We start from the raw sequence: 22,390 nt of genomic DNA on the forward strand, positions 1-22,390 counted from the left end.
TGTGCTGTGACTAAAGCAAAGTCCTTTGGTTCAGCTTGAGATGAATGGTGATGGTTTACCATTGCCTTCCACTCTCAGACCGAGTAAGGAGACAGGTCATTCAACCTCTACTGATGACATTATTCTGAATCATATGCTGGCCATCGAGCTGAGTGAACATGCTTCAACAGTGAAGGAAGAGAGAACAAATCAGAAAGAAGAGAAAAATGTGAAATTTTCTAAAAACGTTCTTGAAAACTGAAAACAACTCAATTTGCAAAGAAGAGGTCACTGCCAAAATGATTGGATGAAATTTTGGTCACAATTCAATCCCCAGATATGAGGTGGCTGCAAATGTTAAACAGTGGAAGAAATTTGAAAATGAGAAGTCACAACTTTAACTTAATGAAAGGTTTGTCATTCAACAACTGAAAGCAGCGCAAATAAATTTTAAATGATGCATTACACTTGTTTTTTTTAAATGTTATAAAGTTATTAATCAATGATTATAGATATATGACTTAAGTATTCTGATTTTGTAAGATAAAACTTGGGATATCACTATCACTAACTGTTGTCGCCAAACTGTTTTGAATGCTTTCCATGAAGTTGTCCTGCATGCACTTATTGCAAATTTTGTTGGGCCAGTCCATGTGAAGATTCTAATGCCTCATGATTATTGTATTCGCCCAATTGCATGCATTTTTATTTTCCTGATTTTTACATTAATTACCTGATACTATCATAGCAATTAAGGGGTTTAGAAACTACTTCTACCATTCTTTTCAGTCCCTTGTTATATCTTTGGTTCACATATTTTGATTCTAAGAGCCTTTCTTTCGATTGAATTTATTTATTCCTTTAATATCGGGGTCTCAGCAGAGTTTAAGATTACAGGGAAATAGATACTTTTAGGTTTTTAGTCTTTGAGGGACTAATCTTCCAAAACTCAAGTATCCCGGAACATTTAGCAACCATTCTTGTTCGATTTGCAACCACACCTCTCCAGTAGCAATTTTGGATCAACCCCAATAATTTCTATCTGTGTCGTTAGTTAACTTACTTTATTGTGAATGCTTTCTATATTTAGATATAAGGTATTAAATTAAAAATTTAATCTTTATTCCTACTTTTCTACGATTGCACCAATGCCCTATTATTTTTGTTAAGATACCTATCCCTTCCTGATTCACTCAACTTACTTTGACCCAGTTTGGCCAGCCAATTTGTGTACTTTTACGAATCCCCACTGATGTAGTGTGCGAGAGTGTTTCAACCTGAAACACTGGTTTCCTGTAGTGTTTTTCTTTTAAATATTAGATAGAAACATTTGCGAAAACAGTGAGGAGTCAGACCTCTTCTTTTAAACAAACAATAAAATGTATGTATTAAAGGAAAGATAATTAAACACTACAGAAAACCATCTTATTCTTCAGCAAATTAACAGTAAGCACTTAGTCCTTCAAAGACTGAAAACCCAAAAGTATCTGTTTCCCTGTAATCTTAAACTTTGCTGAGACCCTGATTTCCCAAACAACAACCATAAGCCAATTGGTCAAATCTAGCCAGTGGTGATCACACTGTACAGCTTAAGTGACCAAGACTTGAGAATAGTCTTTGGTTCAGCAAAGAAAACAATCTTCTTTGCTCAAGTTGGCTTTTGCCTTCTGCACTTAATCTCAAGATGAGCTGTTTCCTCAGAATGGCTGCTCCTCTTCCGTGCTCTTCTGCTAGCTTCAGACCTTAATCTCTGGCTGAACTGGTTCCTGGTGATGGCTCTCTGTTGTTGCTGCTTCTTCAACACCTCGCAACTCCTTTACACCTCGTAAAGAACCTTCCACTCTCCTGACGAAGGAACACCGTTTCCGGAAGCTTGTTACTAGCAAATAATCTGGTTGGATTTAAACCTGGCATTGTGAGATTTCTTACAATCTTCAACACCTCACCAGTGTCAAAACTGCTTCCGGGCTCACAGCACTCTGACTACTAACTGTATCAACTGAAAATTACACTCTGATCCCTATTCTTTCTTTTCTCTTAGTTGCTGCCCAGACATGGTTTACAAAATACAGTTTGATGTTACTTGTGCCAGAAAAATCATTTTAACAGCATTCTACCATTTTGTGACAGTACAACAAATTAAATTTTGATTATAGGTACAGCAAGATGGCAGGCCCTGAGTCTATATTTACCACAATAGGAATCAAACCTCATGCTATTTGTACTGATCTAAATCAAATACTAGCCATCTAAACTATTCAGCCCCGACAGCAAATGAATTTGTGGTCAGATAATCTGTTTTCGTGATGTTGGTTGGGGAATCGTTATTGGCCAAAACGCCAAAGAATTTGAAAGCAGAAATTGCTGGCAAAACTCAGGCCTGGCAGCATCTGTGGAACAAGCAACAAAGATTAAGTCCAACATGTGTTGCAACAAAGCTATCTTTTCACCTCGAAATGTAAACTCTGTTTCTCTCCCTCCAAGTGTTGTCAGACCTGCAGAATTTCCTCAGCATTTTCTATTTTTATTTCAGATCTCCACCGTCTGCAGTATTTTAGTTTTAGTACATCAGAGAAAATTCTTCTGCCAGGCTGCAACTAATGGAATATAAATAATCAGTTAAATATTGTTAGAAGGGAGGAAAGCAACAGGCTAAAATGAGGGAATAGAGAAATAAATGTGTCCGCAGAAACTGCGAACTGGGGACAATAATGTCTACGAAAAAGTGACTGATGAAGTAGCCTTTATCAAAAACAATAGGCTGGTTGCTGTTGAAAATACAATTTTCATTTTTTTAAACAAAAATGTGAAATAATCACCGCGTAAAATAAAGCAAAATGCATCAATTTTAATATAACCATTAAACATTTCGAATGTAAATGAAGATTGTGAGAGATGCAAAACGGGCAAATACTAGGCAATTGATTTCCAAAAACTAATCTTAGGCTTCTGGGGCTGTGCCATCTGCTTTTAAAATGTTATTTATTGTTTTGTTTGTTCGCAGGGTTGGCATTTATTTTAAAAAGTACAACACTCCATTTGTTTCAATGTGTTTGCAACCTGAGCAATCTTTGGCATCATGCGTAAATGTCACCCCTGAACGTTAAGGGGTCCGTTGTTGACCACTGTTGCACTGGCAGGTGGAATAAAGACAGCAGTGTCTTTCCACACCGCTGGAGTTTCTGAGCTGTGTCGTGCGATTACGTTGCAAAATCTCCGAGACTTGGATTAGAGCTTGCAAATACAAAAGGCGGGGGAGGGTGGGGGGGGCAATAAAATGAAATAAATTGAACTCATTCGATTTTCCTTTATGCGTGCAAGATATCAATGCGATATAGCAATCATTTTGTCTGTGTGTCTCCCCGATGTTTAGTTCAATGATTTATTATGACGGTTCTGTGCTCCAGTCTGACTGCTTCTCAGGCAGTGGTGCAGGCGCCCTGATTTCCCAACATGCTGTGTTTTGCATGTGAGACACAGAGCGGCTCTTGGCAGCCCGATACAGCCAGAATTTGGAACCGGAGCGCTGGGCAGAGAGAGAGAGAGAGAGAGCGAGCGCGGGCTAGGAGGCGGCTCGTGCCTGCCAGAGAACGCGGGCCCGGAGCGCGCACTGCCATTGGAACTCTTTCCCGTCTCCGGTCGCAGAGTGAGTCAGGGGGCGTGTGAGGGAGACATCGGAGTGCTGGAAAGGGACACCCAAGCCATTACTAAGGGCGAGTGCGACTGTAGGGAGGCACACATACAAATACACACTTCAGAGATGCCGCTTTTTGCCGCCAATCCATTCGATCAAGATGTTGGTAAGTCCTGGGAGTGGAAATAATCCAACAATAAATGGCTTGTCGGGTCAGTGTATAGGATATAAAGGTGTGTGATGTCCTCCAACCTTTTGTTGGGAGAGGAATTCGGGCAGCGTCAATGCTGCTAGATGTGGGCCTTTTGTTTGTGAAAGGTCGGAGTTACAAATCATATTGTTGCAGCCTGGTTGGGTTTTGATCAAGTTTTTTCCCCTAATAAATTATCATTCGGCGCCATAAATCATTCGTGAGGCTCAAGAATATCTCATCTGAAATCAAAGGTTTCGCACGGAAAACGAAAAGAAACATGGAACTTTTTCTTTAATGCATTTTCGATTTTTAAAACCTCGGTTAAATTAAAACCCACTGCCCTGCCACCGTAAATGTCCAAATGAAATATTGACCTTAAAATCATAACGCTTCAGTTCCTTGTTGGTGGAGCGTATAAACAATGCACACGACAAAGGATTGAATGGAAAAAATAGTTGATTGTGTAAGGTGAATTGAGCATTTGCAAATGATATTTTATTTACTGGAGTGTGTTAAATAATACTGTAAATTGAGTTTGTATATGGTGTTCGAAAAACTAAAATTGTGAGGTGCCCACTACCTTAATTTTGTTAGTAGTTGACAAAGCAAATTTGCAATGATTCCCCCCGCCCCAAAAAATAATGGCAAGACGCGAGAGAGATGAACCATGAATCCCAATGAGCTCATTTTGTTAAATCGTGTAGCAGATTAAATTACATGATTCAGGCATGGAGTATGGAAATTGGTAATTTTGCCCAAGTAAAATCACTTTCTGTAAACTTATGCCAAATAGGAACAACTGTTTTCAAGCTTAATGCTTTTATTTCAGGACAGATGGGGAGAAAAGAATGTGAAACAAATATTTATAAACTTCGTCCAAACAGAAATGTGCTGGTAATACACAGGCCAGTTGGCATCTGTGGCAAGGGGCAAACTACAAATGAACACAATGTAGAAAGGAACAAAACAAAAGGGAAGAACAAAATACACAGTTCCAAACTGGGCTGTTTACTGGCTTTTCCTTGTACAATTGTACAACATACAATTTTCCTGATCATTTCCTTTATTTCTTTTCTTTGATTGTAATATGTTTAGTTCGGAAAAAATTAGTTCCACTGTTTGGATGTCATATTTTTTGACTTGTCAATGGACATTTTAGAGATGACAGAGAAGGGCAGGATAATTTGTGCCAGATTAGCATTACGAGTGAGAAGTTCCTAGACAGGGTGACAAGCTTCATTAAGAATTTGAAAATGTGAGTGATGTCTATGACTTTCGGTTTTTGCACTCTTGCCTCTGATTGTGAATGTTCTGGGTCAAATTTCGTAGCAGAGACTTGAATGTAACATCTAGGGTGATACTCCAGTGCAGTACTGAATGAACATAAGAACATAAGAACATAAGAAATAGGAGCAGGAGTAGGCCATCTAGCCCTTCGAGCCTGCCCCGCCATTCAATAAGATCATGGCTGATCTGTCGTGGCTCAGTTCCACTTTCCCGCCCTCTCCCCATAACCCTTAATCCCTTCTCTTATCAAAAACCCATCAACCCGCTTCTTAAAAATATTTAGCGAGGCAGCCTCCACCACTTCAACGGGCAGAGAATTCCAGAGATTCACCACCCTTTGAGTGAAGAAGTTCCTCCTCAACTCCGTTCTAAACCGCCTCCCCTTTATCTTGAGGCTGTGCCCCCTAGTCCAACTGTCTTTTTTGAGCGGGAAGAGTCTCTCCACCTCTATCCTATCCATCCCATTCATCATCTTATACGTCTCAATGAGATCTCCCCTCATTCTTCTAAACTCTAATGAGTACAAGCCTAGTTTATTCAGCCTCTCCTCATAGCTCAATCCCCTCAACTCCGGTATCAGCCTAGTAAACCTCCTCTGCACTCCCTCCAGGGCCAAAATATCCTTGCGCAGGTGCGGTGCCCAAAACTGCACACAGTACTCCAGCTGCGGCCTCACCAATGCCCTATACAGCTGCAGCAAGACCTCCCTACTTTTATATTCAATCCCCCTCGCTATGAAGGCCAGCATCCCATTCGCCTTCCTGACCACCTGCTGCACCTACAAGCTGGGTTTTTGCGATTCATGCACAAGGACCCCGAGGTCCCTCTGCACCGTCGCCTGCTGCAGTTTTTCGCCACGTAAGTAATAGTCCTTCCTACCATTCTTCCTACCAAAGTGGACCACCTCACACTTGCCAACATTAAATTCCATTTGCCATTTCCTGGCCCATTCGCCCAGCCTATCTAGATCCTTCTGCAGACTCTCCACACCCTCCGCACAATTTGCCGTTCCCCCAATCTTGGTGTCATCAGCAAATTTCGACACCCTGCACTCGGTTCCCTCCTCCAGATCATCTATATAAATGGTAAATAGCTGAGGCCCCAGCACCGACCCCTGGGGCACCCCACTAGTCACCATCCGCCAATCCGAATAGCACCCATTGACCCCCACTCTCTGCCTCCTATTTGACAACCAATCCTCTATCCACGCTAACACCCTACCCCCAACTCCATGTCCCCTGACCTTCTGCAATAACCTCTTGTGAGGTACCTTGTCAAACGCCTTCTGAAAATCCAGAAAGACCACATCCACCGGCTCTCCTCTATCCACTGCCCTAGACACATCCTCATAGAACTCCAGTAAATTTGTCAGACACGACTTCCCTTTAATGAAATCGTGTTGCGTCCGCCCTATCAAGCAATTCCCTTCAAGATGCCTCGCAATTTCCTGCTTAATGATGGATTCTAACATTTTACCTACCACAGACGTTAAACTAACCGGCCTATAATTCCCCGCCTTTTGCCTGGCACCCTTCTTAAACAACGGCGTAACATTAGCCGTTTTCCAATCTTCCGGCACTTCCCCGGAATCCAGCGACGTCTGGAAAATAACCACCAAGGCATCCACTATCACCTCCGCCATTTCTTTCAGAACCCTCGGATGCATTCCATCCGGTCCTGGGGACTTGTCCACAATCAGCCCCTCCAGTCTGTCGAGCACCACCTCTCTAGTAACAGTAATGTCATTAAGACCCTCCATTCCTACCACCTTTCCATCGCTAACACCCGGCAAATTATTCACGTCCTCCTCCGTGAAGACAGAAACAAAAAAGTTATTCAAGACCTTCGCCATATCCCCATCCCCTACCACTAGCTCCCCTTTCTCATCCTCTAAAGGACCAACGTTCACCCTAGCCAGCCTCTTCCTTTTTATATATTTATAAAAACTCTTGCTATCCTTTTTTATATTAAGTGCTAGCCCAGCCTCATAGCTTCTCCTACCCTCCTTTATCAACTTCTTTGTCAATCTTTGTTGACATTTAAACCTTTCCCAATCCTCTTCTCGCCCACTGCTCTTAGCTACTCTAAATTCCTCCGCTTTTAATTTAACACTTTCCTTCACCTCCTTCGTTATCCACGGCTTATTACCTCTCTTCCTACTGTCCTTTTTAACCATCGGAATAAATTTCTGCTGAGCACCAAGAAAGATCTCCTTAAAGATCCTCCACTGCTCCTCAGCAGACCTACCTTCCAACACATTCCCCCAGTCCACATTCGCCAATTCTTCTCTCATCCTACCATACTCCCCTCTATTCAAACAAAGGACGCGCGTCCGGGAACCCACTTTCTCCTCCTCCATCTGCACCAGAAACTCCACCATACAATGATCACTCTCTCCAAGAGGATCCTTCACCGCGAGGTCCCTAATTCTACCCGCCTCATTACATAGCACCAGATCCAAGATAGCTTGCTCCCTCGTCGGCTCCAACACACACTGTTCAAGGAAATTATCCCGGCAGCATTCCAAGAACTCCTCCTCGAGCCCACCTCGTCCAACATGGGTCGACCAATCAATATGCAGATTGAAATCTCCCATAACTACTGCCGTCCCATTCCTGCACGCCGCACTTATTTGCGTGTTAACAGCCCGCCCCACCTCCAGATCATTATTCGGGGGCCTATAGACGACACCCACCAGCGTCTTCCTCCCTTTGCTGTTCCTAATCTCCACCCACAACGATTCCACGTTCTGCTCTTTGGCTCCGATATCATCCCTTGCTACCACCTTGATACTATCCTTAATCAGCAGAGCTACGCCACCCCCTCTTTCCTCCTGCCTATCCTTCCTAAACACTTGATAGCCCTGTACATTCATCTCCCAGTCCCTGTCACCTTGCAGCCACGTCTCTGTAATGGCCACCAGATCGTATCCATTTGTGTCGATCTGCGCCACCAGCTCATCCACTTTATTCCGAATGCTTCGTGCATTCAGATAAAGCGCTTTCATCCCAGCCTTCACCTGGACCCTATTTGCCGTAACGCCACCAATTGGGACATCCTCGGCCTCTTCCCTTACCTGTACCCTATCCTTAACTTTAGACCTCGTAGCGTCACCTACCCTCGCACCCTCCCCCCCCCTAATTAGTTTAAAGCCCTGTCTACAGTCCTCTTTACTCGATTCGCCAACACTCTGGTCCCAGCATGATTCAGACCAACCCCATCCCGCCCGAACAAGTCCCACCTACCCCAATACTGGTGTTGCATATCTTTGATTTGATTTATTATTGTCACATGTATTGACATACAGTGAAAAGTATTGTTTCTTGCATGCTATACAGACAAAACATACCGTTCATAGAGAAGGAAATGAGAGAGTGCAGAGTGTAGTGTTGCAGTCATAGCTGTGGTGTAGAGAAAGATCAACTAAATGCAAGGTAAGTCCATTCAAAAATCTGACAGCAGCAGGGAAGAAGGTTGAGTCAGTTGGTACATGACCTCAGACTTTTGTATCTTTTTCCCGACGGAAGAAGGTGGAAGAGAAGGGGTGCATGCGGTCCTTAATTATGCTGGCTGCTTTGCTGAGGCAGCGGGAAGTGTAGACAGAATCAATGGATGGGAGGCTGGTTTACGTGATGGATTGGGCTACGTTCATGACCTTTCGTAGTTCTTGTGGTCTTGGGCACAGCAGGAGCCATACCAAGCTGTGATACAACCAGAAAGAATGCTTTCCATGGCGCATCTGTAAAGGTTGGTGAGAGTTGTAGCTGACATGCCAAATTTCCTTAGTCCTCTGAGAAAGTAGAGGCACTGATGGGCTTTGTTAACTATAGTGTCAGCATGTGGGGATCAGGACAGATTGTTGGTGGTCTGGACACCAAAAAACTTGAAGCTGAATTTGGATGTGCATGAGATGCTAAACTGAGACCCTGTCTATCCCCTGGGATAGGATAGATCCAATAACAGCATTTCAGAGAAGAACAGGTAGTTTATCCCTGGTGGCCTGGCCAATATTTATCCCTCAAGTAACATGACTAAATAATTAATTATTGTCACACTGTGTGCAATTTGGTTGAAATTTAAGAAAGATGAGTAAAACTGGAGAATTGTAGACCAGTATGTTATCAGGAAATTGGTAGAGTCTACACTTGAGAGGGTGACTGAACAGCGTAAAAATTTTCAGCTAATCAGAGAGAGGCAATATAGATTTTTAATGAGTAGGTTATACCTGACAAATCTAATTGAAAATTTTAAAGATGAGATTAAAATAGTGTTCAGGGCACTATATATGTTGTTTATATGGACTTCCAGAAGGCATTTGATGATGTCCCTTCATAAGTTCCTTTATTAGTTCAACTTGAAGTTCTTTGGATTGAAGGTAAATTATGGACTTGGTTAGGTGGATGTGGTGTTTCTCGATTTTCAAAAGGCGTTTGATAAGGTGCTGCACAAAAGGTTGTTTCAGAAGGTTAGGGGGCATGGAGTTCGGGGTAAGGTGTTAGCGTGGATAGAGGATTGGTTGTCTAATAGGAAGCAGAGAGTTGGTATCAATGGGTGCTATTCTGATTGGCGGTTGGTGACTAGTGGAGTGCCGCAGGGATCGGTGCTGGGGCCTCAGCTTCTTACCATTTATATAGATGATCTGGAGGAGGGGGCTGAGTGTAGGGTAGCGAAATTTGCTGATGACACAAAGATGAGTGGAAAAGCAAATTGTGCGGAAAGTCTGCAGAGAGATCTGGATAGGCTGAATGAGTGGGCGAGGACCTGGCAGATGGAGTACAGTGTTAGCAAGTGTGAGGTTATCCACTTTGGCAGAAATAATAGTAGGAGGGATTACTATTTAAAGGGCAAAAAGCTGCAGCATGCTACGGTGCAGAGGGACCTGGGGGTCCTTGTGCATGAGTCGCAAAAACCCAGTCTGCAGGTGCAGCAGGTGATCAAGAAGGTGAATGGAATGCTGGCCTTTACAGCGAGGGGGATAGAATATAAAAGCAAGGAGGTCTTGCTGCAACTGTACAGGGCACTGGTGAGGCCGCAGCTGGAGTACTGTGTGCAGTTTTGGTCGCCGCACTTGCGCAAGGATATCTTGGTCATGGAGGGAGTGCAGAGGAGGTTCACTAGGCTGATACCGGAGATGAGGGGGTTGGACTATGAAGAGAGACTAAATAAACTGGGTCTGTACTCGTTGGAGTTTAGAAGGATGAAGGGGGATCTTATAGAGACGTATAAGATAATGAAAGGGATGGATAGGGTAGAAGTAGAGAGATTCTTCCCGCTCAGAAAGGACAGCAGGACTAGAGGGCACAGCCTCAAGATAAGTGGGGGGCAGTTTAGAATGGAGTTGAGGAGGAACTTCTTCACTCAAAGGGTGGTGAATCTCTGGAATTCTCTGCCCGTTGAAGTGGTGGAGGCTACCTCGCTAAATACATTTAAGTCACGGATAGATAGGTTTTTGACAGACAAGGGGATTAAGGGTTATGGGGAGAAAGTGGGAAAGTGGAACTGATCCACTTCAGATCAGCCATGATGTTATTGAATGGCGGGGCAGGCTCGAAGGCCTAGATGGCCTACTCCTGTTCCTATTTCTTATGTTCTTATGAAATGGACTGAGCAGGACAAGACAGAGACAATTGGCAAATACTTCACTTGGCAGATGTGATTGGTAGTGCCCCACATCTGCCTGTTTTGGAGCTTCAATTATTCACTATCAATGACTTAAATGGTGGTTTGGAAAGCTATGTATCTAATTTTGCTGGCCACAAAAAAGATAGGTGGTATAGTAAGCAGAGCAGATGGAAATGTAACATCACTGAGATGATAATAAAGTAAATGGCCAAAGTTGTGGCAAATGTATCCCTGTAAGTAAATATGATGCTATCTACTTTGAACCTATAAGAACAGAACAGGGTGCTTTCAAAATGGTGAAACGCTAAAAATATTGGTAGTCCAAGGAAACTTGGGGGTCCAGTTACATCATTAAAATATAATGAGCAGCTAGAGAAAGTAATCAAAAAAGCGAATGGAACACTGGCCTTTATATTTAGACCATAAGATTCAGTAGCAGAATTATGCCATTTGGCCTATCAAGCCTGCTCCGTTATTTCGTCATGACTGATAAATTTCTCAACCCCATTCTCTTGCTTTTTCCCTGTACCCTTTGCATCCTTTACCAATCAAGAACCTGGCCTCCTGAGCTTTCTATGGTAATGAATTCAAGGGTCATCCATTTAAAGTTTATTGATTAGTCACAAGTAGGCTTACATTCACACTGCTATGAAGTTACTGTGAAAATCCCCCAGTCGCCGCACTCCGGCACCTGTTTGGGTACACTGAGGGAGAATTTAGAGTGGCCAATTCACCTAACCTACACACCTTTGGACTCAGAAGTTGTGCCCTCAGCTCCTAGTTTCTTCTACTATTGAAGATATCTTCCCCATGTCCAATCTATTTGGAGGAATAGAATTCAAAAGGATAGAAGTCATGCTTCAGTGATACAAAGCCCTGGTTAGACCCATCTGGAATATTGTGAGCTGCTGTGGGCAATACACCATAGCAAAGGTGCATTGACCTTGCAGGATGTGGAGGGCATATATACCAGAATGAAACCTGGATTCCAAGGATTAATTTATGAGGAGAGATGACACAAACTACAATTGTATTTATTGAAGTTTAGAAGATTAATGGGTGATTTGATCAAAGCATTCAACATATTAAGAGGAATAGATGGGATGGAGGAAAATATTTTCATTTATAAGAGCAGGAGTAGGCCATCTAGCCCTTCGAGCCTGCCCCGCCATTCAATAAGATCATGGCTGATCTGAAGTGGATCAGTTCCACTTTCTTGCCTGCTCCCCATAACCCTTAATTCCCTTATCTATCAGAAATCTATCTACCCGTGACTTAAACATATTCAACAAGGTAGCCTCCACCACTTCAATGGGCAGAGAATTCCAGAGATTCACCACCCTCTGAGAAAAAAAATTCCTCCTCAGCTCTGTTCTAAATTGCCCCCCTCTTATTTTGAGGCTGTGCCCTCTAGTTCTGGTTTCCTTTCTAAGTGGAAAGAATCTCTCTACCTCTACCCTATCTAGCCCCTTCATTATCTTATATGTCTCTATATGATCCCCCCTCAGCCTTCTAAACTCCAACGAGTATGGGGCCAGTCTATTCAATCTCTCCTCATAAACTAACCCCCTAATCTCCTGTATCAGCCTGGTGAACCTTCTCTGTACTCCCTCCAAGGCCAATATATCTTACGCAAATAAGAGGACCAAAACTGCACTCAGTACTCCAGTTGTAGCCTCACCAGTGCCTTGTACAGTTGCAGCAAGACCTCCCTGCTTTTATATTCTATCCCTCTCGTGATAAAGGCCAACATTCCATTCGCCTTCTTGATCACCTGCTGCACCTGCAGGCTGAGCTTTTCCAATTCGTGCACAGTGACCCCCAGGTCCCCCTGCACAGTAGCATGCTGCAACTTTTCACCATTTAAATAATATTCCATCCTACTATTATTTCTTCCAAAGTGGATAACCTCACATTTGCTAACATTATACTCCATCTGCCAGGTCCTCGCCCACTCACTCAGCCTATCCAGATCTCTCTGCAGACTTTCCGTGTCCTCCACGCAATTCGCTTTTCTACTCATCTTCATGTCATCAGCAAATTTTGTTACCCTACACTCAGCCCTCTCCTCCAGATCGTCTATGTATATGGTAAACGGTTGAGGCCCCAGCACCGATCCCTGCAATCCACAAGTCACCAACTGCCAACCAGCAAAGCACCCATTTATTCCAACTCTCTGCTTCCTGTTAGGTAGCCAATCCTCAATCCACACTAACACTTTACCCCCAACTCCGTGTACCCTTACCTTCTGCAACCACCTTTTGTGAGGCACGTTATTGGAAGCCTTCTGGAAATCTAAAAACACCACATCTACTGGTTCCCCTCTATCTACTGCACTAGTCACATCTTCATAAAAATCCAGTAAATTCATCAAACACGACTTTCCCTTCATGAATCCATGCTGCGTCTGTTTGATTGAACTGTTCTTTTCTAGGTGTCCCGTTATTTCTTCTTTAATGATGAAATCTAGCATTTTCCCAACTACGGATGTTAGGCTAACTGGCCTGTAGTTACCCACCTTTTGTCTGCTACCTTTTTTAAACAGCGGCGTAACAGTAGTTGTTTTCCAATCCGCCGGCACTTCCCCAGAGTCCAGCGAATTTTGATAAATAACTACTAACGCACCTGTTATTACTTCTGCCATTTCTTTCAGAACCCTGGGTTGCATCCTATGCGGTCCTGGGGACTTGTCTACTTTCAGTCCCGTTATTCTGCCAAACACTACCTCTCTAGTAACAGTAATTGTATTATGGAACTCATCTCTCTATCTTTAATATTCGGTAAGCTATTTGTGTCCTCCTCTGTGAAGACCGACACAAAAAACTTATTTAAAGCCTGAGCCATTTCCTCATTTCCCACCATTAAATATCCCCTCTCATCCTTCAAGGGTCCAACATTCACTCTAGCCATTCTCTTCTTTATATATTTGTTAAAACTTTTGCTGTCATTTTTTATATTTAGAGCTAGTTTAGTTTCATACTCTATCTTTCCTTTCTTTATCGCTTTTAAAGTCATTTTTTTTCTTAAATCTTTCCCAATCTTCTAATTCTCCACTATTTTTAGCCTCTCTGTACGCATTGGTTTTTAATTTAATACTCTCCTTTATTTCCTTCGATATCCACGGCTGGTTATCCCTTTTCTTACAGTCCTTCTTTATCACTGGAATATATTTTTGCTGAGTACTGAAAAAGACCTCCTTAACGATCCTCCACTGTTCCTCAGCTGTCCTACCAACCAGTCTGTGCCCCCAATCTACATTAGCCAATTCCACCCTCATCCTATCATACTGCCCTCTGTTCAAGCAGAGGACACTGGTTTGGTACCCTACTTTCTCACCCTCCGTCTGTATCAGAAATTCAACCATATTGTGATCACTCTTCCCAAGAGGATCCCTCACAAGAAGATCCCTAATTCTACCTGCCTCATTACACTCGGCATTTATTGAGGCATTTGGTTCTTCGTGGACAGAGTCTAAAAGTTAGAGCCAAACCTTTCAGGCATGAAATTAGGAAACACTTCTATATGCAAAAGATTATAGAAGTTTGACGCTCTTTTCCACAAATGACAACTGGTGCTAGATAAATTGTCACATTTAACAGTGAAATTGATAGATTTTTGACACATAGCATTAAGGGATATAGGGCAAATGCAGATGTATTGGATAGGACTTCCTGGCCGCATTTGTCCCAAAACTGGAAAATCCTGCTCCAGTTCAACACAGCTTCCCATGGTCCACCACTGCCTGCATCGTTTCCCCTGGTGGGTGGAATGGGAAAACTTGCCCCATGGTGTTGGCAAGCCATGATCTTGTTGAATGGTTGAACAGGCTTAAGGGACTAAACAGCCTCCTCCTATTCCTATAAATGTGTTGAATGCTTGGCACACAATAAGATCCCACATTTAACAGTGATCTGATATGATAAGTTTGTAGAGGATTGTTTGTAGAAGCAACATTGGACAGAAAACCGGGAGATCTTCTGCTCTCAAAATAGTGTCATGGAATGGTTAATTATTGTTTGAACCAAAGGAGTGGGAAGACAGGCTTCTGTCTAACATTACCATGGCCAACATCTTCTTATAAATTCAGTGAGGAGATGAACGAGGTCGATGCTGATGGATGGGAATTTTCTGATATTTCAGCTATCCTCTACCTGACGAAAGGTGTATGGATTTTTGTTGCCATTTTCTAAATGACAGATTTACTATCTGAAAGCATGTCAATGTTGAATTGTTGACTTTGAGAATTAATCTCACTTAGGCCACATAGTTACCTTGGATTGTAAAGTAGAGTTATTGAGTTAAACCCTGCGACTTTCATGTTGTTCTGATACTTAAAATTCAGTGCCTTTAGTCATGTTTAAGAAACTGAAAGCAAGAAATCACGTTTTATATTGTGCATTTCTCTTGACCTCAGTGCTTTATAGCCAATGAAGTATCTTTGAAGTTTAATCACTACTGTAATGTAGGGAAATGTGATAATGTATTTGCACATAACAAGATCCCAGAAACAGTAATGAGATTAATAGCCACGGAACATAAACACAGAACATGCTGGAATTATTCAGCAGGTCAGGCAGCAACTCTGTAAAGAAGCAAGTCTGTGACCATCAGAACTGGGGAAATTCGGAGGTTGTGAGAAAGTGAAAGGAGGGAGGGTGGGAAGAACAACAAACTGGAAGGTCTGCGATTGCTTTTAGATGGAAGCTGTTCAGAATCCTGCTTTTCAGAGCACCCGTAGATATACTTTTGTTTATTTACTTCCCACTTATTTTGGCCTTACACTATTGAAACCTTTTGTCATTTAATCTATCCTACATTCATCTTATCATAGACTTTCCCTTTTATTTCTTCCGCCAACCATCGCTAAGAGAATGAAGCAATAGCCAATGTCCATAGAAGCATGCCAGTACCTTATAGCAGTATGCTGAAACATCAGCACTGTTATATAGATATGGATGGCATGATGGGAGGAACACAAGGTAAGCCATAGTACAAGAGTGAGGAAGAATAAGGCTAAGTAGATGCTGAGCAGAATCCAGGATGGTCACAGGCTTTGGAGCCATCCTCTAAAGTAGACGTAAATTATCATTAGTATGAACTTTTTCTAGTGCCTCTGATTGATGTACTGTAGTTGAACATATAAATAGCTGCTCATGATGCTAAACTTGGGTCCACCATTTCTGGTCTGATCCTGGGTGGTCTGAGAGGCTGATCCACCCGAACAGGTGAGTGATGTACTTTTGGTGGGTACAATTATCTTGCTGAATCTTGTTGCAGTAGAAATGGAGCAAAATTAGTAGCAACTGAATTAGACCATATTGGAGAACTGCTTTTTGAGATGCAATTTGCAATCTTTGGACTGGAGAACAAAATAGCGAAGCACAAGCATGATGAGAAACTTAGATTAAAAAAAAACACATGGAATGGTACTTGAACAGACTCTAGTCAGAAAAGACCAAGAACATGTGTTGAAGGATTAGAATAAAGTTTATTGGCAAGTGCAAGGTGGTCCACTTTGGTAGGAATAATGGTAGGAAGGACTATTACTTACGTGGCGAAAAACTGCAGCAGGCGACGGTGCAGAGGGACCTCGGGGTCCTTGTGCATGAGTCGCAAAAACCCAGCCTGCAGGTGCAGCAGGTGGTCAGGAAGGCTAATGGGATGCTGGCCTTCATAGCGAGGGGGATTGAATATAAAAGTAGGGAGGTCTTGCTGCAGCTGTATAGGGCATTGGTGAGGCTGCAACTGGAGTACAGTGTGCAGTTTTGGTCGCCGCACTTACGCAAGGATATTTTGGCCTTGGGGGGAGTGCAGAGGAGGTTTACTAGGCTGATACCGGAGTTGAGGGGGTTGAGCTATGAGGAGAGGCTGAATAAACTAGGCTTGTACTCGTTAGAGTTTAGAAGAATGAGGGGAGATCTCATTGAGACGTATAAGATGATGAATGGGATGGATAGGATAGAGGTGGAGAGACTCTTCCCGCTCAGAAAGGACAGTAGGACTAGGGGGCACAGCCTCAAGATAAAGGGGGGGGTGGTTTAGAACGGAGTTGAGGAGGAACTTCTTCACTCAAAGGGTGGTGAATCTCTGGAATTCTCTGCCCGTTGAAGTGGTGGAGGCTGCCTCGCTAAATATTTTTAAGACACGGGTTGATGGGTTTTTGATAAGCGAGGGGATTAAGGGTTATGGGGAGAGGGCGGGAATGTGGAACTGAGCCACGACAGATCAGCCATGATCTTGTTGAATGGCGGGGCAGGCTCGAAGGGCTAGATGGCCTACTCCTGCTCCTATTTCTTATGTTCTTATGTTAACACATCCATGTATAAGATGTCTTTAATGTAACAAGGTGATTCAGTTACTGTTCTAATGTAGGGAGCACAGCAACCACCCTGTACATAGAAGATCCTATAAACAACAATGTGATAATGACAACATAATCTATGTTTTTGAATGGTGTAAATTAAGCTTTAATTATTAAGGGATAAATAATGGCTAGGATATTAGTGAGAACAATTCTGCTTTTCATTTAAATAAGTAACAAGGGAACTTTTACATCCACCTACAGATGGAGTATCAGCTCAGCAACTTCGACTTGTGCATTGTTAGGAGAAATTAACTTCTTCACGTGATTACAGTAGAAACAAAGATTTAGAAAGCAATTGTGTCAACCCACCTAATGGGTGGGATCTTCTGGCCGCACTCACCCCAAGACAAGAAAATCCTACCCGAGGTCAATGGACCTTTGCATGGTCCTGCCTGTTATGATTCCTGTGGCGGGCGGGATGGGAAAGTTCTGCCCAGTATGTTCAAATTACTTCTGGATGCTTAGTTTTCTGAGATGTGTGTAATCTAGACACCGTCCTGCAATTAAAAAACATGAGAAATACATTTTTGTAGGTTAGTTAAATGTTATTTCCTCAGTGGATGTTAGCTTGGGTTCATACTCTGAACCTAAACTGTGAAGGGAGAGAGAAAAGTGCTCGGAAAATTTTACTTAGTAGTCTCACCAAATGTAATCAGGGATCTTATTTAACTAGCTGTCAAATATGTTTATTCAACTAAAAACCCCTTGGCTTAATGGATCATTTCTATCCAAATAAGACATGAGCAGCTTTCAGTATATGAAGTAAAGCTAGCCAAAACATTTTTTGAATTGGAGCTTGTTAACAAGTTCATTCTGCAGGTCAGCTGCTTATGGAAAAATAGTGCTGACTTAAAAAAAAGTTATTGAAAGCACCATGTCATTCTGTGGAAAACAACACTTGTAATCAAAGCAGACCTGTACTGTCAACAAATACTCACTATGGCTGAGCCAAATAGTTGGGATCGCACATTCAATGCTGCTTAACTGCTATCTCGGCCTTTTGGCTAAGATCATGTGCAATATCTGTTCTTATCAGTACATTTTAGCTTCATTTGAAGTAATTTTTAAAAGCAGCATCTCGGCCTTTTGGCTAAGATGCAAATGATATCAAGCCTTGGAGGAGGAGCTATGCGTACTCCAATCAGTTTGGATCATGTAGATCAAGCCCAAGACAGGAGGTGAGACCCCTGTCTTGTCAGCTTGGATTGGGAATGTCTCAACTTGTTGAGATTCTGAATTGGACTTGATTTGATTGAATGGGAATAAAAACAAAAAGTTCCAAATGTAACGTTTTGGTGTAGTAGCATTTCTATTTATCCCTTTATATGACATTGGGTGATTGTTCACCAGTTGTTCGTAGTGGGTAGTTGTTAACAGTACTGAATTTATTTCTCGAGATATGTTGCAGTATTTGGTTGCGGAAGCTACTGGATAAAACTGTCTTCTTAGCTTTTCTGTGTTGCACTTGATGGCTTGACCTTTTGTCTCTTTCCAGTAACACAAGTATCCTTGTATCTCTCCTATTAATGGCAATATTCCAAATTTAGGCTAACTACTTCCTCAGAATTTTCCATCCCTTTGGTGAACAATCCAACTCCGCTAGTTCTTGTATACATCCATGCAATCAGGAGCAGATCCTCAAGATTTGAAGGTGGCAGGACATGGTTGCAAGGCTGTATTTTTTTCTTTAGTTTTGTGCCCCATACCTGAGGAAGGGTCTCAAGATTCTGGAGAAGGTACAGAGGAAATTTACAGGAATGGTACCAGGGATGAGGGACTTCAGTTATGTAGAAAGGTTAGGTTTCCTTTACAAGAGTCATTATCTGGAATGCATTGCCTAACAGGATGGTGGAAGCAAATTAGTAATTTCAAAATGGAATTTGACAGATTGTTGAAAAGAAAAATGTCAGGGTTATGGGGCACGAGCAGGGGAGTGTGGTTAATGTCTAATTTCTTAAAATTCCAGTCTTCTGCCTAATCCCCACACTCCTTGATTCCTTTAGCATCCAAAATCAGTCAGCCTCAGCTTTAATGGACTCAACATATGAATATTCACAGCACCCAGGTGAGGTGAATTCCAAAAATTCTGAACTCTTTGATGAAATAACTTCTCATCTCACTCTTACATGGACAGTGCCTTATTCCGAGACTAATGATCTTAAAAGACTCTCCAGTCAGTGGAAATACCCTGTCTGCATCAAGCCTCTGAAGCCTTCACAGATCTTGCATGTTTCAATTGGATAAACAGAAAATAGGAGCAGGAAAAGGCCATTTGGCCCTTCAAGCGTGCTCCGCCATTCATTATGATAATGATTGATCATCCAACTCAGTAGCCTGATCCCACCTTCCCCCCCCCACATCCTATGATCTATTTCATTTCAAATGCTATATCTAACTGTTCCTTGAAAATATAAAATGTCTTGTCCTGAACTATTCTCTGTAGCAGCAAATTCTATGGACTGACCACCCCGGCTGAAGAAATTTTTTCTCACCTCTATCCTAAACAGTCTACCCTGTATCTTCAGATTTTGACTCCTAGTTCTGGACACCACCATCGGGAACATCCTTCCTGCATCTACCCTGTCTAGGCCTGGTAGAATTTTAAACATTTCTATGAGATTCCCCCCCTGCCCTTATGTTTCTGAACTCCAATAAATACAATCCTAACTGACTCAATTTCTCCTCATATGTCAGTCCTACCATCCCAGGAATCAGTCTGGTGTACCTTCTCTGCATTCCCTCTAGAGCAAAAAACTGCGCACAGTATTCCAGATGTGACCTCACCAAGGCCCTGTAAAATTGCATCGTGACATCCCTGCTCCTATACTTGCTTCTTCTCGCTGTGAAGACCAACATACCATTTGTCTTTTTTACAGTCCGCTGCGTCTGCAAGCTTACCTTCAGATTATCATGCATTCTTCTAAAGGCCAAAAAGTATAACCGTATTCTCCTCAATTTCTTCTCGAAGGATAACCATTTCTCTGAGTAATCAAAGGGAACTTCTGTTGCACCACCTCTTAGGCAAGTACACTCTTCCTTGGATATGGAGACCAAAAATATATATAGTACATCAGACACAGTCTTGCCAGGGACCTGCATCAAGGTTTGTTTACTCCAGTACTCCAACTTCTTTATTTCTAATTGCTGTATATTCATATATGTTAACTTTGTTAAAGGACACACTGCTATGAAATCTATTGATCTGGGTGTACTGGGGTGTTAAATTAGCAGACTGTGGAGATTAGAATGTTCAAATGTTTGTTACATTGGTTCCTAACTAAGGTGGCACCTTTTGGAAGTGTTTTGTTAGGCCACCAGATCAGTTTAAGTGCCAGTGAACAGCTCTTCTTAAGGCAGTCTGCCAGACAGAAGTGTCACAGGCATTGGGATAGGAACAGGTCATGTTAAGTAAGTTAAAAGAAGGGAATAAAGAAGTAGACTTCAAATTCAAGAAAGAGCTGCAATGAACAGACTGACTTAGTACTATGTTCCACTGGGGAAAAGTAACCCTTTAGAGCAGTGGTGTAACGCTTGCCATGGCCATAGATCTGAAAGTGTGCTTGTGAGCTACTCTAAAATCGCAGAAGGAATCTTGAAAGGTGAGATTGAAATACTGTTATGTGGACCATTATTAGAGCGATTGGAATGGGAGCGACCTTTGGAGATAATTCCAAGACAGGACTGTCAGAGGTGGATATTGGAAACCCTCGTGAGAAAAACAAAATTTCAGTGAGATTGGTTGGCTCACAATCCTGCTGAAGAGGCTGGCATCAGACTGCTCAGGGGGGCACTGGGTATGCGCTGATCTCCCAGTATACTGACATATCACACCAATGAGGCCATCACATCAGGTCTCAATCGCTGGGGACCACCTGTGATCTCTGCTGATGTGGACCTCCACCTGCAAGGTCAGAAACATAAGAGAGCCCGGACAATTGCATCCCAGGCTCGCTAAAGAGATTTAAGTTAGACTCTGAATATTTAAACCAGCCTCACGCCATTTCCCAGCACAAGGCTGATTACATCATAAATAATGGCCTGGGGAGATTGCGACCGGCATCTACACTGGAATATTATGTGCCTCTTCTTTCAATATAATACCAAATTTCAAAGGGAGCAACTGTTTATATTGCATGAGAAAAGCTGCTGATTGATTGGCAAGTTGACACTGATTGAAGGAGTTGTTGTCATGGAGAATGCACCAGGAAACTATTGTCCCTCAAGCTTCTATTTAACTCAAAAAAGGCACAGTGTTTGGGCATGTTCCTTTTGCCTGCAGAGGTTTCTATGCAGCTTCTAGCAAGTCTAAGCGAGTCATGTTGCAAGCCCAACTGATAACCTTAAATTGGTTGTAAGTATAATTCTTAGCAATTATATTTGGGATCTGATTTGAATTGTATATGTTAGAATTCATTGGAGCGGTCTAATTGCTCTATCTTAGGAGCAGCTCCAACCCTTTGATGATTTCTCCTAGCAGCCGCTGGTCAAACTAAAGGTTATGCCTTTAAACTAAGATACTAACTTGTATTGTCTGAAATTTCTAACGGTATCCAGCCACCTTGAAAATCCCGCCAACAACTCCATTAGCAGTTTTCTGCCAAATAGGAGTGGAGTTATTCTTGTTCTGCCAGCCAACATTTATTCCTCAGCCTGCAACAGTAAAATCAGAGTGTATTGATTAAGTCAATCATATTACTTGTGCATTTTGGGGTACCCACTAGAGAAAATATGTTAAAGTCATAGTGAGTTTACAGTGAAGATTCACCAGATATCAGGGATCTAAAACTGTAGTTACAGACCAGAGAAACTGGGATTATTTCCACTGGCTCAGCAAAGCCTAAATGCAATTTAATGGAGGTTTCAAATTTTTGAAGGATTTTTCTGGAATACTAAAATTCCAGTACTAAAATACTAATTGGAGCACCATCAGTTGAAAATAATCTCCCAGAGAATAAGATGAGGAGAATTTAATGGAAGATACTTCCCATCTGTCTTTATGGCAAAAAACCTAAAATGCAATTGGAATCATAGAAAAACTACAGCACAAACAGGCCCTTCGGCCCACAAGTTGCGTCGATCTTATCTCTACCGACTAGGCTTACCAAGAACCCTCAATCCTATTAAGTTCCATGTCGTCATCCAGAAGTCTCTTAAAAGACCCTATCGAATTTGCCTCCACCACCACCGATGGCAGCCGATTCCACTCACCCACCACCCTCTGAGTGAAAAACTTACCCCTGACATCTCTGCACCTACTCCCCAGCACCTTAAACCTGTGTCCTCTTGTGGCAGCCATTTCAGCCCTGGGGAA

At 42.4% G+C, this 22,390-nt stretch overlaps 1 protein-coding gene and 1 pseudogene across 1 annotated transcript in view; both read left to right on the forward strand.

The window, feature by feature from the left end:
• Positions 1 to 3,506: 3,506 nt before the first annotated feature.
• LOC145357494 (signal transducing adapter molecule 1-like) overlaps positions 3,507 to 22,390 on the forward strand; it is a 69,474-nt gene continuing 50,590 nt past the window's right edge. The window contains exon 1 of the mRNA XM_080210879.1: positions 3,507 to 3,779. Within this exon, the coding sequence (XP_080067005.1) occupies positions 3,740 to 3,779 (40 nt within the window). The 5' untranslated portion in view covers positions 3,507 to 3,739. The remainder of the gene's footprint in view (positions 3,780 to 22,390) is intronic.
• Positions 18,063 to 18,220, forward strand: LOC145362247 (U2 spliceosomal RNA; annotated as a pseudogene).

This window comes from Carcharhinus amblyrhynchos, chromosome 2, assembly GCF_965287045.1.
Source record: "Carcharhinus amblyrhynchos chromosome 2, sCarAmb.v2.hapA, whole genome shotgun sequence".
In the NCBI taxonomy this organism is placed as follows: domain Eukaryota; kingdom Metazoa; phylum Chordata; class Chondrichthyes; order Carcharhiniformes; family Carcharhinidae; genus Carcharhinus; species Carcharhinus amblyrhynchos.